This window comes from Penicillium hordei (genome assembly GCF_028827395.1).
Source record: "Penicillium hordei strain IBT 12815 chromosome Unknown utg000006l_segment0_segment0, whole genome shotgun sequence".
Classification (NCBI taxonomy): domain Eukaryota; kingdom Fungi; phylum Ascomycota; class Eurotiomycetes; order Eurotiales; family Aspergillaceae; genus Penicillium; species Penicillium hordei.
This window is the reverse complement of record NW_026623147.1, coordinates 1,970,289-1,987,358: the sequence shown is the minus strand read 5'-3', so window position 1 is coordinate 1,987,358 and position 17,070 is coordinate 1,970,289. Positions and strand designations below refer to the sequence as shown.

The 17,070-nt window shown below is 44.6% G+C and overlaps 3 protein-coding genes across 3 annotated transcripts; 1 reads left to right on the top strand and 2 right to left on the bottom strand.

The window, feature by feature from the left end:
* Positions 1-4,633: 4,633 nt before the first annotated feature.
* N7537_011424 (uncharacterized protein) lies at positions 4,634-5,299 on the bottom strand (the record flags this gene model as incomplete). The annotated part of the gene is made up of 3 exons (XM_056902478.1): positions 4,634-4,888; positions 4,948-5,183; positions 5,230-5,299. 3 exons carry the CDS (start codon positions 5,297-5,299, stop codon positions 4,634-4,636), a joined length of 561 nt encoding a protein of 186 aa, XP_056747765.1.
* An 893-nt stretch (positions 5,300-6,192) lies between these two features.
* Positions 6,193-6,672, top strand: N7537_011423 (uncharacterized protein; the record flags this gene model as incomplete). Its single annotated transcript, XM_056902477.1, has 1 exon — positions 6,193-6,672. One exon carries the CDS (start codon positions 6,193-6,195, stop codon positions 6,670-6,672), a length of 480 nt encoding a protein of 159 aa, XP_056747764.1.
* Positions 6,673-16,340: 9,668 nt separating this feature from the next.
* Positions 16,341-16,816, bottom strand: N7537_011422 (uncharacterized protein; the record flags this gene model as incomplete). Its single annotated transcript, XM_056902476.1, has 2 exons — positions 16,341-16,568; positions 16,622-16,816. Coding segments are annotated over 2 exons (423 nt in total), but the record flags the coding sequence as incomplete, so codon positions are not given.
* Between the last annotated feature and the right edge of the window lie 254 nt (positions 16,817-17,070).

The following is a 17,070-nucleotide window of genomic DNA, read 5'->3' as shown; positions in this document are numbered from 1 at the left end:
CCTTAAATCCCAAGTTCATACATCCCCATCAAAAGCCTAAGGTCAACAGTATACACACCTCAGAATTTATTCTGATGTTATCACGCTCGTTGTCCAAGGCTTGGGTACACCCGCATACTGACTTCCATGTAGGGTAGAGTCGTCTGATTATCGCACTTTTTGAGTTGTCCGATGCGGCTTCTCAATTTCACTATTTGAGGTAGCGTTGAAATACTTCTCTCAATGTGAGTAAGCAATCAACAGGAAAGCCACGCTCACGAAATTGTATGTAGCCCTGGTAGTACTCAATGTGATTCATTTCAGCTTTCTGATCAAGAACAGCCTAGACTGTGTCTATGAAGAAGTAGGCTTGATAAAGGTCTATTTGGATCCTGATGCACCAGGTCTTGCGAGTGAGACAGGCGCAGAGCGATACCTTGTGTATTAAGCGTCAATTATCGGATCATGCTCAGTCAAATTGATATTCAGATTTATTTACGCCCGCTCCTTTGCCAGATTCCTTCGTAGGTAATCTATTGTCGGGTATTCATTGCATTCAGCTGCATAGAAGGAAAGCTCGTTGTTCGTAAGAGGAATATTTTAAGGCCCATCGGCTGTAACAAACAGGTTCGTCTCTAAGACTTTTCTTCCATTCTAGATAATGGAATCTTTCCATTGGAAAGATCACATTCTTCAAATGTATGTAACATCTCTATGCCAAAAACGCTCCATATGCAAATGCGAGTGCGATAAGAATTTGGCCAAATGCGAGCTGCGATTTGTTGCTGTCACAGATACGGATTCCGAACCAGTGAAATTGTTGATAGAACTAAAAAAGAAACAATGTTTTGAAATTCTAGTGAGTACTTTTCGAAATCAGTAATACCGCCACTACTTGATTAACGGAAATCAAAATAACGCCAATCCATCCTAGCTCACCATATTCCGAAGAATAGGTCAGCGTTAGATCTGGCAAATTTGTTTGGAAAGAATTTGATCTATCTCGAGGCACTTCGCTATGTACTGCGAGACTCATCTTCGTAGACGTACTCTAGTTCTCCCAAGTACACTAGCGACCGGTATCGCCTTCTATGCTGGGGACACAGAGATCCTCTTTCAAACAATAGGTCCAGATATATCGCGATTATCAGGTCATGAACGTTTTCCAAAATCCCCAGAGAGGCTATGTCTTATCCAAAAAGCATTAACATGGAAGGAAAAGGCCCCAATAGGCCACTGTTTTGAGATGTCAAGTTGTAATTTATCGCATTTAGTATGTGTTGCGGACTGTGCAACTCGCCTAACAAATACGTTAAGAGACTCATATTCGCAAAATTTGGAAATATGTGAATAATTCATATACGGAGAAATCATACATTACCGTTCATGTTGTTCTCAAATCAACAACAATAATCCATGGGATAAATCTAAGTCAAGTGTAAATGGAACATCCACGGGATTATCGCCTGCAAAATACATTTTAAATACGTCCGCCTCGCATAAGATGACGAAGTGAGGCGTGAGTGTGGTGTTGGAAACGGTCGCCGGTGCAACGTGCTTTTTTTCTTTAGTCTATCTGGGCACTCATCAAACGAACGAAGGGATATCAGCCTACAAGGTCTTACTTTTTATTGGACTCCTAAATTTATGTTGTCCCACCAATGGTTTAACTATCAAGCTCGTCTCGGTTCTAATGGCATAACTTTGGAATAGTACATAAAGAAGGCTATCGCCACCTTCTAGCTACGCTCAAATCTCCATTGATTAGATCAGCATCTGACTACACGACGTCTAATATTCATTGAATCTCAATATGAACAACTATCAACCCATCACTAACCGTCGTGATGGACTGATCATTTTATTAAGTACTGGAACAATCACTTACTTTGTTCTGTTGTCTACTGGACTTTTGTTTGAACTGTTACATTCGTCTTTCTCTGAGATCAGTAACCGAATATTCGATTCCCTATCAATACTTTACTTCTTCCTTGGAAATTTGATATTCAGCTCTATCACCGTCCTGGATCGGATCTCGTCCGCAGACCTCAAATGCTTTAGAAACGTTGCATTGCTGGGTTTAATTTGGACCTCATCCATACCATTTCTATATTATCAGTTCTATCAGGCTGGCTTCTTGATTACAATTCTCATCCTTTCCATGACGTTTGGCTTTGTGTGGGCTGCGCAAATCGCGTGTACGGTTCGAGGACAATGGGAGTTCAAATTTGTATGTTTTGTCCTCGGGTTATTAGCCCTTGTACCTGCACTTTATGCAAACTGGCTGCCCTCAGCATGTCGCTACAATCTCGCTCCCGAGTATCTGAAGTACTCTATATATAATGCGATGGGTGGACTTGTCTACCTTTTAAAGCTGCCTGAGAGAGCAGGTTATCTCACCCAGTATCAAATCAGCCTTTTCGCAGCTCATTGCCTAGTGATGACGGCAGCTGTCACTCTCTCAGATCAATTAATCGCGGCTTATCAATCCGAAATACCTGTATCCACTTTCATGTGTGGGATCTGAGCCGAGTCTTAGGCAGGAATGGCAGTGTTCAAGAGCAGCAGAGAAGGCCGCTAGGGCGCTTGAGTTAGAATTGCGAACTTTGCTGTCTGCATGCCCTTACATACTCTCAAACTACTGTTGAAGTTAATTGCAATACTTGGATTCTTGATTTGCTTTTGGTGCCTCCAGAATCTTCGCGGACCAAGACAGACGGATCGTCTCTAAAATTGATGCATACGCTAGGTTCAATAAATAAAAGGCCACGTGCCTTAGAAATTAAGTATATGGATTGTTTAGGATCTGGCAGAGTTTGACTATAGAAACCATACCTTCGTATAGCAGGTTAGCGCTTCAATTCGGCCACAGTCAATATGGCGATCTAACTATGTAAAACAAAGAATTCAAGATTCAGCTAGCCCTAACACATGACAGTGTATCGTCCTTGTTCAATCCCACATGACTACGCTATATCTTCTACATTGGAATATCTTATCGATAGTAATCACAAGCGGAGCCGAGTTGTTCAATCCCTAAGTACAATGGCTACCATGACAACTCAATGGCACGAGCCACTATTGACTGTCTCTGAAGAGCCTGAAATCAATTGCCAAGTCATAGAGACCCGGCCTTTTCCTAAATTAGTGAGTTCCTGAAACGCGCCTGGGCTGACATCTATATCTGTCGTTTCACACCTATCGCATCGATCAACGACCTGAACGTCCACACTCTTCCCATCGTACCACAATCGCAAGCTCATTTTGCATAAAGGGTTGTCGTTCGGATTTGTGGACAACGCCGCAGCATCATAAATTACACGAGAGACGGCACAGACCCGGTCTGAGTTCTGGGTCCAGGTCCCGCAAGCCCCGAGTCCCACGTCATACCAAGTAAGATCGCCTTTCCAGGGCCCAGCCTTGCCACTGAGGATCGGGAGATCTAGCCTAATGATTATCATCAAAATTAGAATAGGAGGGACGCAGCAAACCACAAAGCTGACGTACTCTTTTGCATCCGTCAATCCTACCGCAAGACTAGTTCCTAATATCATCGCCGTCATGGCCACCATTATACGGCGTTTGTTATTTACTGTAGGGTATTCGAGGTATTTTCTTCTTGCCTTCAGGTAATAAGCTCTCAATCATCTGCACTTGGAGAACGGTTGTGATGCCGAGACCAGCATCGGGTTTATCTAGGCCAGCAGGTGAAGGTTTTCCGCTCTGGCGTGCAAATTCCAGTCCTTATTATTAGAAGGAATGTGGATTTATGGTGGTGGTTCAAGGCCATGCCAAGTGAGTACAACATAGATATTATAATGCTACCTGGATGAAAGGTATCTGAAGTTGATCATTAATTTAACTAATTGAACACACGAGTATGAAAATGTGGAACCACATCGTTTAAACTGATCCTACATATTGATGGCTTGAAGACAAAAAGGTGGAAACGAGGGTAGCGATCCTGTTAACACTTTCGTGTAGAAAACATTCATTCTTATAGTCGTATTTTAAAATACAGAGATCATTCTGAAAACTAGAGCATCGGATATACAGCCCATCATGACTTGTGGACTTCGGATATATTTTCCGGGAACTAAGTCGTAAATGCTTGAAGATACACAGTGGAATAAAGCAGAATACACTTCTCAATGACTAGTATCTCGCCAATGTTGATAGTACTGGACGACATTGCGATTAATGAGGTATGCAATCAAGCATATCTGACCTGAAGAGAACAGTTCAAGAAAGTGATACTTGTTCAGTTTGTCTTAAAGTCTTGCTTTGGGGCTTTTAGCTAGCTACATTGTCCGGTTTCGTAAACGTCAAATACGAGATGTGTCGTAAAACATGAGGTGATTGCTTTGCTTGTGAAATTTGGATGGAAATGGAAGTCATCCTGTGACGCATCATAATACATAGATTGGTTTACAAGCCAGTACGATAAATACAGGTCTGACCCTGAAGCACGAGGAGTGGGTATCAGGATTTCAGAATATGCAGAAACATGAGACCAGGGGCTACAGTAATCAGGTGCTCCAACATTCTCAGACCGAACAAGATATATATGTGACCAAGGCAAGGTCCAATGCATGAGCAGAGCCTTCGTTTTTTTCCCAGGAATGTTTGAGCACAAAAGTGGGAGCTAATAAAACTAAGAAAATGGGCTTGGCATATACTGGTTATCACCGTCGATTGGTGTTCTAGGCTCCTCCTTTCTGTCGTTACGGTGGGGCACGGCCGGTTCATGTGATGTCTGTGCTTCTAGATCTGGGGGGTGGCCGCCATTGCGGTAATACTGGGGGCGCCGCAACGAGAATATAGGTGGGCTGCGAACGACAAATTGCCGCTCAGCTTTTGGGGCATAGTCTGCCGGGGTTTTTCGGATCACCGGAAACCTTTGTATCTGCTGCATCCGTCATCAGCATGTGAACAACATTTACGATGCTCACGAGGTCCGCCACTTACCAAGTCGGCTTCATTAGGAGGGGCCTCGTCCTCCTTCGTGTAAAACGTGTAGACCGAACCGCTCGGCATTCGCATTGTCAACCATATATCCATATCGTAGCGGTCGTTGAATTCTTTCAACCTTTTGAAGAGATTATGCCGACGCTTACGAATCTGTTCTTGCTGTGCTCTATCATTTGCTCGGCCTGGAGCCAACTTTATTTTCGAATTCGCCATAGCAACAACGAATGCAGTTGCTGATTTTGTCAAGATCTAACGCCCCTTTATGTAGAGTCTACGCACAGATTGATTTAACTCCTAGTGATGTTGTGAAGCAAGTTTTGACTAGGGTTTGACCAGAGTTCTCAACCATGTAACTTGAAGCTTGTGGCCAAATAGGCGGTCATGCGAGGTTGGTGTTTGTTGAATTACGGAGAGGCGAGTCCGACGCTGCAGACTGCCAAGATACCTCGAAGTTCAACTGTTGGTAAAATATTCGGCAACTGGCTGCAGACATTCTTTTCTTTGACCACTAATCTACTAATTCATGCTATGTATTGGGATTGTGGGCAGCAGCTTTAGGGTCCTAGTAATCATTCATTCTTCGACCGCTATACCTTCGTAGGCCCGATATTCCCTCTGTACAGCGTTCATATTTTAGATAGCCAGTAGAAGGTCGGGTAAGGCTGGAATAGGGCTCACTTAAAGTAATGGGCTAAAGGATGTGATGCGAAGCAATTTCCGGGGCGTTTTCGGATTAGCCAGTACTTAATGCATTTGCCGGAAAATTCTAATTTACTATTAAATGGCGGTTTTCTTTGTTACTTACAATCGGCCCTTGGCTGATCTTAGGGCGATGATAAACCCTACTCTACCAGTGGAGTTGGTAGTCTGTTTGTGAGGAAACTGGGCACCTCGTTCGTTTGCGAACCGTTGTAACGAACGCCTTGGCCGCTCTAGTCGATTGACTATACGCACTAGATACCGTTGAGCCTAAGGGCATTTTGACAAACTAGATCAAATTTGCGACCATTCGTCGCTGCTTAGGGCTTATTAATAAGAGGCCGTCTAGTGGTCTTATCCGCCCTAGCCGTATAGCTTTATATTATAAAGAGCACGACCCGGGACATATCTCTTTATACGTTTCAGTTGAGCGTGCGTAGCTTCCTCAGCCATCTCAGCCTTACAAAACCCTCATAACTACAGACTTATTACTACCCTATTGCCGTCCTAGAACCCAGATTCGACGGCAGAGATCAGCAACATATGTCTGCTCCCTATCACACCGCCCCACACTCGACTGGAATTATATGTCCCCGCGACAATGCAATATGGCACCCCTCGGGGCCGGCGTTCGGGGACGCCAGTTTCCTATCAGGCGGGCAGCATGCAAGACAACATCCTTCCCTCAGTACCAAGCTCAGGTGCACCGCTGCCGCTCTAGATAATCTTGCGCTTGAGATTGACGCTATCGTTATAGGCCTCTCAGGGACTCAGGAAGTAGCTGTGCCAGTTCTCATTCAAGACCTTCAAGATGCACGAAGCGACATCGCCTATCTGATTAAACTGGTTCACAAGCAACACTACATAATAGAGGGCAGAGACCAGGAAATCGGAATCTTGTCGCAGAAAGTTTTTAGCTGGCAAACTCTGGTTGCCAATCAAACAGACGGCAATCCTGCGGCTTCGCCAAGAACAGCAACTAGCCCCGCTTCTATGGAAAAAGATCGTAAAGCAGGGTTATAGCCGGACACGCAACAGTGTTGCTCGACGGGCCGGCGGTTTCGTTCCAACTTTTTTTTTTTTCTCTTGATCATCCTCGCTGGTGGAACAGTTCCAGAGCTCGAAATTGGTTACAGATTTCACTCTTCTTTACTATTCTGAGATGTACGATGGATCGAAATTAGTTTTACCGCTTTGCTCTCCTAGATGTCTCTCGAACCCTATTCCGAAATTACTCCTGCCAAGAATACTATCATCTCACAGTCACTTGCCATTTTTCTTGTCCTCAATCTCCTGACAGCCATGTTCAGTAAAGCGTTAAGGGCAATCCCTTTCAAGTGGTGAAGATTTTTACCGTGTCTGAATCTGAATTGCTATCCGTGAGCAGGTCAACCCCTCCCAACACGTCAGGAATTCGGTTCGGTTCCCCCAGCTGCCAAACAGCGGAGACAGCTACACAAGCATGTAAAGTTCAAGCTAATGGTAGAGACGTAAGCTCGGAAAGCTGTGGCTTTGGAACACCACGCGAACGAACTGGAGACTTGGGTGATTCTATGCTGATAAGAAAGTGTTCATGGAGATATATATTTGAATGAGATGATGCAGTGCGCGACATAGCTTGGGTCATAGGTGCTATAGTTATCACAATAAAACAAAAATAGAGAATATTGGTCTAGGGTTGACTACCGTAAAAGACATAGCGCTGGGCCAAATAGGTTAATATAGAATTCAAGAGGTAAAAGTGATTTCGAGCGCGTCTGCAAGCTGAAGGAGGTAGAAAAATGTACAAGCGACTAGTTATGAGAAGGCTCTAGGTCTAGACCACCATGGGAATCGGCGACTTGCAGAGACATCGAATGCATCAAGGTTGCCGATGGAAGATAGGACCTAACACTCCATAGAATATACTCGTTGGTTAGGATGTTTTCGGTCTGTGAGTTGCAATGACTTGATGGGAGGGAAGGTGGCATTGTGATTTTAAAGCTGTGACAATACATGGCCAGTTAGTTACAATACTTCGTTTGGTATTATACCATTCGACCATGTGAGGGTTTCGGATACGAGGGTAATTAAACACGACTTAGTAGCGCATGTGATTAGGGTCCGAAAAAGCTTCTCTGTGTTATCCGACGTGGAAGGCGAAAGTGGTCACTAATTACTGTACAGTTGGTTTCCGACCCATGCGAGTTGGGAGTGCATTGACTCTGCCAAACTACCACAAGTTTCTATGAATATTTATGATCGTGACCTTGCTGCATTTAGCTTCTTCGGTCATTTAAGTTGTGGTTAGTGACTGGCTCTCGACCATATCACGGATAAGACGCAGCTTTAAGGGGACAAGTCTCAGGGCCATATTGTAAGCCTAGTGTAGGATATCTGTCAAGAGTCATTTATAAAAGAAGCCTGTTGCTTAGGGAAAAGAAGAGGAGTGAAGTATAGCAGTTTTCTGTGATTTACGAAACACAAGGTTCCATCCGCATCATGTAAATAGGGTTTCTATTCTAGGAGCAACGGGATCGATAAATATCATATCTGGGCCAGCGTGTTCCAAATTAGGGTTCGGGAATTAAGCTCGAGGAGTGAGGAGGTAAATCTGATTTGGAATAATACTGTATACCTTAAATCTTCGCGTCAAGATGGCCATTTTGGATAAAGTGCTCATTGACTTGTCGCTTATTAGACATCGGCAGCGACCACTTTGAGAATGTTAGCGCCCTCGTTTGCTAGCTCAGCGGTCAAGCCATATCCTCACACAAGAAAAAGCCAAATATCTCGTCCAGGGAAAGGTTTTGGTCAATATTTTGTCTGTCATGTCCATTGTTGATGTCTGGACCTGGCGAAGCCGGAGATGTTTCATTTTGAAGTTGTTGATCACTTGGCCGTTTGCCAACAGTGATGCTTTGGGGTTTTGAAATGCGGCCAGATAGGCGAGATGATTTCGATTCAGGGGAAGATTCCTCCCGAAGGCGTTGACGGTTATATTGTCCTCGAAGTGACTCTACGGTCCTTTTCGTTTTGAACCTCTTATTCCATAAAGCCGTTCGTTTATTCCAAGAGAGTCTGCGTGACTTCTTGATGAATGGCATGAGGGCATCCAATTCATAATCCTCCCACAGCATCTTGTGATTGACGAAGATATCAACGCAAGTGTCTAATATTACGGCGTATATTGTGTTAAAGTCGATTTATCTGTCGCGGACAAAGAAAATAATCGACTTCTTCGGAGCTAAAATACCAATGTTCAGGCAGTATCAAGGCTATCTCAGAGAGATAAACGTGGTTTCGACCTTAAAGAATACACCCGTCTGAACTAATTAAAAATGAAGTGATTTTCCTTCAATTATGCGCGGCTTCCCATGCTACCGGGATGTTTCCAGTGCTAGCCAATCAACTAAGGAAATTCCTAATGGAAATGTTGGTCACACTACAGCGCGAAAAGGGAACATGTCATTGGCCCTTGCGTCCGTTCAACAAGTTGTGAGCAACTAGTCTACTTGCGCAGGCCCCAGAATGGTCTCGTGGTCTAAATTTGCCTCGGCACGTTGTCACCGGCGGTGACTAGTAAGGATAGCTTTCAAGGATGTAGAGCTCGAACGGACTAGAGAGTAGCAGACTAGATGACAGTAATTGTAAAAGGGGCGGCCGCACATTTCGTAGTAAGCACCGACTAGAAAATTTAGTTACTCCCGTTCTTTTGTGGGAAGGTCTAATCAACACCTCTATTGCTAGTAAATAATTGCGAGACAACTTCCTCTCTGCGGCATCGGTATTGAATAATATAAGACTCCTCGTGGGTGGTAAGGAGAAGGTTGTGAGTTGAATTCATTTTCCAATTCCGCTGGGTCCTTACACCTCATATTTAGAAATGTGAGATAAAATGAAACATGGCTAAGACACCTCGATATAAGAGATAATGAACTGTCTATGGCCCATAATTCATCATGCAACGAGCTGCCCTCCTCCGCCATGAGCAGCCAGGCAGCTCCAAGGTTCTGATGTCTTCAACCGCAGCTGCACTCACTAATACTTCATTCAACCAGGTTCAACTCTCTGTGCAGAATGTGATCCAGTTCCTAATTAACAGCGAACACCTGCTGTTGAAGACTAAGTGATCAAAGTCAATGGACCCTACTTACAGTAGTGTTCGAAATCGGCTATACCTTGGAGCACCGCTCTGCAATGCCGGCATGAATATGCCAGTATTGGCTTTGTTGCATTCAATGGGTCATTATATTATCGCGGCAATTGCCTCATGCCTCTCAGCGGTAAAGAAATCTTCAAATCTATTTTAGGAAGCGGTCTGAAAAGCCAATTGCGATCATGGTATCCAATCAGGTCTCACAACTCTAGAAATTAGTTTCTGCCAACTAAGTTGTAAGAGAGTGGTATAACTGATTTCGAAAAATACTGTACTCCAACTACTAGCAATAATATTCTATTTTTGAGAGACTTTCTGGATCACATAATTGCTTCAACGACCTGTAGAAAATGGGAATCACCTGTAAACTTTTGCTAGTGTCGACATGGAGGTGATGATGATATACTACCACCTTACAAACAGTTGTCGGCATCTGTGCGCACCGTCTATATTTAACTCATAATTGCTCATCCATCTTATTGGGCCGCTGAGAAATGAGGTTGGCGCTACTCACACGCCAGCTATCGAGCCAGTGGGTGATCAGGGACAAGGTGCATCGGGCGTTATCGCATTCGGGTCATGTGATGATTGGTCCTAAGGGCCCACCAACGTCAGCGGGGACAAAGCGGGGACCAACCCAGAGATTATTGAACCGGAGGTACCAGCAGGATGGCCATTAGAAATATAAACGTCTGTAGAGTAGTGGATCTCCTAGTCCTGTTCTTTGTTCCGATGCAACTAACCTACGAAGACCATCATGCCCTTTGGCAGACCACAGCGCTTACAATGCTCTGCGGCGCAGGAACCCACCAGGGGTCAATGACAACCCCGGCTCTAACTTCCAAAGGACCAGATTTCCGGTCTAAGCTGTTTCTGGCGTACGCATCAATGGGCCTGCAGTGTGGGGCGTTGGCATCCGGGATTGGCTGAAGGGCACAGGGGTGCCTGGTGAACCCTACTAAACCCCATCTTCCCTGATTAAATTATTCAAACCATCCAAGTTGAAGTTCCTACTACTACAGGATTAGCCAGATATTGAGTTCGATCGCTGGTTGAACAATAAACTGTACTCTCGGTTCGGACTGTTTGTATCTCTGTTGCTGCATGTTGGGTCAAAGAATCAAGAGTCAACCGCTAGACAAACAGGAAGACCCGTTCAATGTGACTCCATTCGCAGACTTCGACTCGACATCCATGCCGCTGTAGATACTTCGGGCAAGGTCTAACCACCGAACTGCTAGGGGCCCTGCTGCTGGAGGCACCCTGATTAAGCCCAACCACACAACTAACACCAAGACACTGTTCGATGTGATTCCGTTCGTAGCCTTGAACTGAGGCTGGTTAATTAGCTGGTGCATATCTGACAAATTTGTTGGTCGCACGAACAGCGCCAACGGAGCAGCTCCTGTGTGTTCAAAAAAATGTGAGCTGCTTACCCCGTGAACTAGAACGAAGAACGAAGAACGGAGTGAAGACCTGGATCTGTTTGACATATTGCCACTAGATCCACCAACTGGTAGAGGTCCCTGCTGCTGTAGGTATCCTGGTAAGACACAACCATCGAACTGGTCAACACCTAACCACTGAATCAATAGGGGGCCCCTGCTGCTCAAGTCACCCTAGCAAACCCTCCACCAAACGGGCAGGGGGGCCCTGCTGCTCAAGGCACCCTGGTCAAACCCAACCGCCGGACGAATAGGGGGTCACTGCTCATTTAGCTTTCACTGGTGCTGGTTTGGGTCAACTGCAGTAGATTTCCACACGATCCAGGCCCAACCAGACTCAACTACTGGGACCTCGAATAACCCAGAAATAACCTGAACTGATTCTTAGGGATTTTTTGCATATATCCTTGTCTTGGCGCTCATAGGTCAAGTATTGACGACTCAAAGAGAGGTAATTAAAACACCGTAATGAGCTGTAGTCGACCCTGGCTATGCCGAAAAATTGAGGGATGGGTTGCTGAAAAATCCCAATGGTCGAGGGACTACGGTTGATCTAGACCGGGGATAGCGGTAATCCCACATGACTAGCTCTACCTTAGAATAGGGGTCCCAGTCAATGGCCAGCATCTTCTGTTACTCATGACTCAATACCTCTACTGTGCATGTCACCTCTGAGAAGTCTACGCCTACGTAATATTCGTGATTTTTTTACTTATCACTAGACTGGTCCGTGAGTTATCATGTTTTTGATGGCTTCGTACAAATGTTTACTAACTATTCCCATATGGTGCTAGCGAGCTGTGTATGTTTGGCTGGCCTGGAGGGTGTACCCATATGCACTCGGCACCGCCACACCCCCTTGCCTGGTCCCAGAACACAACCTATGAGATACGAAACACCGAGATCGTGTACGTTCGCGCTCTTCTGTAACCAGTAGAGTAGGATAAACACTAGTTAGGCTCGATAGCAAAAGCATGGATTTGTCATTCCACAAAGTTCTCGCGACCCACCGCAAGCAGCGCCTCCAAGTTCCCTTGCCCTGCGTTGTTTCTATGCAACCCCCCCCCCGGGCGTTCTATTCTACCCGCTGTGGGGCTTGAGGGCGGGTTGAAAATGCGTGGTTTACTTGTGCGGAGACTTCCTTTGACCATGTTGTGAGATTTTCCAGGTAATCATGGTTGCTCCCGATATCATGCTGGATTTGACTAATTACCATATGGCGTGATAAGCCAAGAGTTACTTCCTAACTAGGCGCAAAACTCACTTCAAATCTTCCTTGTGTCTTTCTCATTTGTTGTTAACGTCCCAATATGGAAGGGTCTGCCAGGGGAATTCTCACTGGATGTAGGTCTTCTGAAGTTCTCTTTTGAGTGACTCAGCATCTATAAATAGAATGGCTTTTGGGGGTGCACTAACCCAATCTGTGCTTGGCACCTGACGCGGACCCTGTTAGCTATACATTTTGAGAGCTAGGCCGGGAATTGGGGCCCAACCTCTCTAAGACTTGCTCCAAATGACTTTCATCCTTGCCATTAGTGGGATTTATCCGGTCTCCCCTCCGGTGACGTCTTACCTGATTCGCCCCGCTTGCCTGATGGCGCCGCTGTCAGTGTGTGCAATCATGAAAACCAGTTTAGAGTAATATTTCGAACCAATCTATGAGTTCCTGAATGTGCCTTGAAGCGGTTGTTGTCAGCTTGAAGCTCTTCAATCCAACACGAAAGTTAGGTCCGGCTATCTATGCCTCCATGTGCACCAAAACCGCCATGACACGCGATGCTTGCGTTAGACTTTGCAGAAAAAGAACCAAGGCCTAAGCACCACACGCACCTCGGAACAAACTCAACAGTGCAGCCAGGATCATTACTGATTCTAGAGGTTGTTGCTTCTAGTATTTCTGCATGTGTTGTAGGAGGGGAAGTGATGCTTTCCAAGAAACTCAGCCACCCTTCCGGCTCATCGAACTCCATGATGTCTTCACGGATTGTTCCTAATCACAGAAAGGTGTTATCCAGCTCAGCCCCGGTGTTTTGAACAAAATTACAAGTCTCACATCTAGGCAGTGAGGCTGGACAGCAATGTATGTCTTTAATAGACTAAAGCTCCATATGAGAAAACAGACGTAATTTACTCAACCTAGTCAAAGCCCTCTGTCGTCAATGGCCCACCACAAAGGTCCAACTTCTCAACCAATTTGGAAGCTGGTCGATATAGTTCACTGGTGGGAGTGTGAATGTACCTAGCGACGACCGGCGTTCGCTACATTTAGAGATAAAATGTATGGGATTATCCTTTTAATATCCATTCGTAGATGCGGGTAATAGCTTATTCGAGCCCGTTATTGCGTAAACTGCTTGCTGCATATTTGTATTGATTGAAGCCAGTCTGTCTGTGTTCCTCCTGCGAGGTTTGTGAGTCGATGACAAACTGTAGTATTCTGTGATTCCTGTTGCTACAATTACATAGCGATATTGATGGGTAGTGGGCATGGCCGTTTTATGAACGTTGATGCCCTACATATTTCACCCCTCCCCTCGGTTTTCTTACCATGGTCATGCGAGAATTTCAGCAGTGTTCGATGTTCTGTACCCCTTATTGTGGTGGGGGGGCTGGAGAATTTTAACGCCGAGTGTGGCCTATTAATTCGCCCATTTAGTCAACTCGTTGATAAACCTGCCATTAGTTAGCAGTATGGCCCAGATGACCTATAATATTGCTTCGACTTCAATGACTCTCCAACATTTCACATTTACTCCCACATACCTACGTGACGTTGATCATACTTTGCGCGGTTTCCTGGAGGTTGAATAGTATATAAACATGTGCCTAAAGTTCTCTTTTTTCCCCTTGTCATACTGACATATTTTGTGGCGCGTTCGAGCCACTAACCCGGTATCATCTTGGCATCCAACTCATTCACATACATTTCGATAACCAAAACTGAGACACGGAGGAAATTAGATTTGCAATTTTCATAAATGGCACAGACTGTAGTGACGTTCGCTATGGTTTCCGATACTTAAAATGTCCCGAGAAACGGTGGTTCGCTATTTGGCAACGGTGGGCTGTCCGCTGTACAGTACAGAGAGTCTCACTTATTTGCTTTCTTCAATTCTTTGTTGAACTTTGTTTTGCATGACGCCATGCCTCTTACGGTTAACCTACCCCGGACCCACACTCTTGGCAGTATCTTAATACGTAATGAATAATGGCATAAAAATAGTTTTCGTATTATCGTCGTGTTGGCGATGCCCTATCTCGAATCTCACTTCAACCAAACTAATTGGCGAGATGTGGTTGGTTGTCTGGCCACTATTCCTCTCTCATCTTTGTTAACCACTCTGCTAACGCACTGGACGAGCGAAGACATCCGTAGATACAATACTAGTGTGATATAATATTTCTTTACAACCGGCTTGTCTCCCCACAAATTGCTGGATTCTTTGTAGCCCATATGACAATGTTTGGTTTACTGGGAAATTGAGGACGATGATTAACCAATCTTATCTCAACGGTGTTGCTGTTTCTATAAAGTAGAACTCCATGGGTACAGCTCCGCTCGAAATCAGTTTCACCATTTTATTCTCTGTGATTCTTTCTTGAAGCTTGGCCAGATCCACTTAAGCCTAGATCTGTCCTGGCCGATTTATGACTGTCGAATAGGAAAAGGGCAAGTAATATGCTCTAGCCACATTAGGGCTAGCGTCAGTAATATTAGAGGTTTGTAAAGCAATCAAAGAGAACAAAATGGTGAAACTGATTTCGAGCGCGTCTGTACCATAGGTCCATTTCAACGTTCCAAAAATGTTTCATTTGCTGCTATCTGTTGTGAGTTACCATAGTGGAAGATGTCAATCAAGCCCCTTTCCAGTGGCTAACTCATCTTAGTTCCCAATTGCTCTTGTCTATTTTGAACTGGTTTCTTAAACACAGTGTGATAATAGGCTTTTTTTACGCACTAAATCTAGACAATATGACAGCAATCTTCCTACATGACAATATATGAGTAACGTCAGGGATATCGAATTAGCAAAGCCGCAATATTTCACATTCAGTGCGGACATGATGACTGACTTGTTGTAGGTGAGCCGCATGCCTATGGGCACCTGATATTTGGCTATAAAAACCCTGTATCAAGGTATTGCAATCTGGTTGTATATATTGAATTTGACAAAGAGAAACAATACCAAATCAAATTGGGAGCACAGACACGGCATAACCGTTCAATTGAGGAATGTCGAGAAATAGAGAATAAGCACTTTTTTGATGTCACCCATACCCATACCCATCATTGTTCAGCGCCTCGGCAGGCAACAAATGAATCATTTTACCTGACCTTGTTGCACTAGTATGGTGATATACTAAAATCGCCCCACTCGATGAACAGCTCATCGATTAACAACGAAGCCCTAAGAGTTTTATTATCCTGAATGTTGTGCACCAATAATTTTCACTCTGGCGGTGTTGACCGGAGATAAGAAATTGGCGTCATTGCTTTAGGGCACAAAAGCGCAATGTGGACAAGGTGCATAAGCATAAGCATAAGCGTCTTCTATGTAATAAATGTAGCCACTTCCCCGTCGTAAGTTCCAACTTAATTATCTCAGATCATCTCTACTGCCTCAGAATGGGACTTCTTTCCAAAATCGCAAGGAAATTGGGATTTGTGCGCGGGTATCTACTAGTGGTACGCCATACTCATGGACAAACACGGATTATCCACTCTATCTGGCCACCTCATGAAATTGTAAGAGAATTATAAGATTTCGGGGATTCCGAACTAACTATAAAATGCAGAGTGATAAGCCTGAACTGTCAAACGATGTTGATATCCAAGAGAAAAATTGAAAATAACCTAACAGTCCATGACTGACACGCTGCCGACCCTTATCCCCTGGTTATATACTATAGGCTTTATAGAGTTCGCGAATTATTATCATTCCTAAGCTGATAGAAGACGATTTCGAGTTAAATCACTAAGTGCATCGAACCCAAATAGAAAATACAGGTATATATCATGCAAAGGGATACCATTGGACAAACCCCGAAAACTTTGTTCTACAGAAAGGGCATGGATCTTGTCCAATTCGATCTGCGCATGGCTCACAAAGCATATGCCCACAAAGCCGAAGTTTCCAACCATCTGACTGCTCGAGGCAAATCTTGCACTCCAAAATACGTCGTTGGGAAAGCTCCTCTTCCTGTAGGAGAAGTTCCTGAACTTGCTTCTGCAGCTTCTCAACTTCCTGATCTCGATCTTCAAGCTTTTGACCCAGCATTTCAATTTCTTGATCTTTTTGGTCAACTGTGTTACGCAGCTTCCTCAAACAGGTATCCTCGAGAATTGTTAGCTCAAGAAAACGGGGTGTCTTAGGAGAGAAGGCTATACCAGAGTGTCGAGTGTTCTGCTGACCCTTCTGCGTTTGGAAGATGGTTTTGTGCTACCACTTGTAGCATCACTTGGTGGAATCGGAATCTGAAGAGATATACATGGAGACGTTATTTGGGCCTGTGAATCAGTTGGCCGCCAGCTCGGGGGTAGTTCGTCATCGTCAATAATAATTGTTCTTTCAGAGCTGGTCATTGTGGCTTGAAAGGAAGAGGCGTTTACCCAGGTGGGAGGAAAGTAGAAGTCCGACTGAGCTCGAGTTGGGTGGGCATAAGGCTCATTTTATACCCGGGATCCAACAGTTTTACTAAGAGACGATTGGACACTACTTTTTGTGATTCATCGCCCAGAGATATGTACGTAACCCGATTGGGTTGCACAAAACTGAAATAACATAAATAAAGCATTGGGTGGCGCAGAACACTTTATCATCCTAACCGCAATAAGGA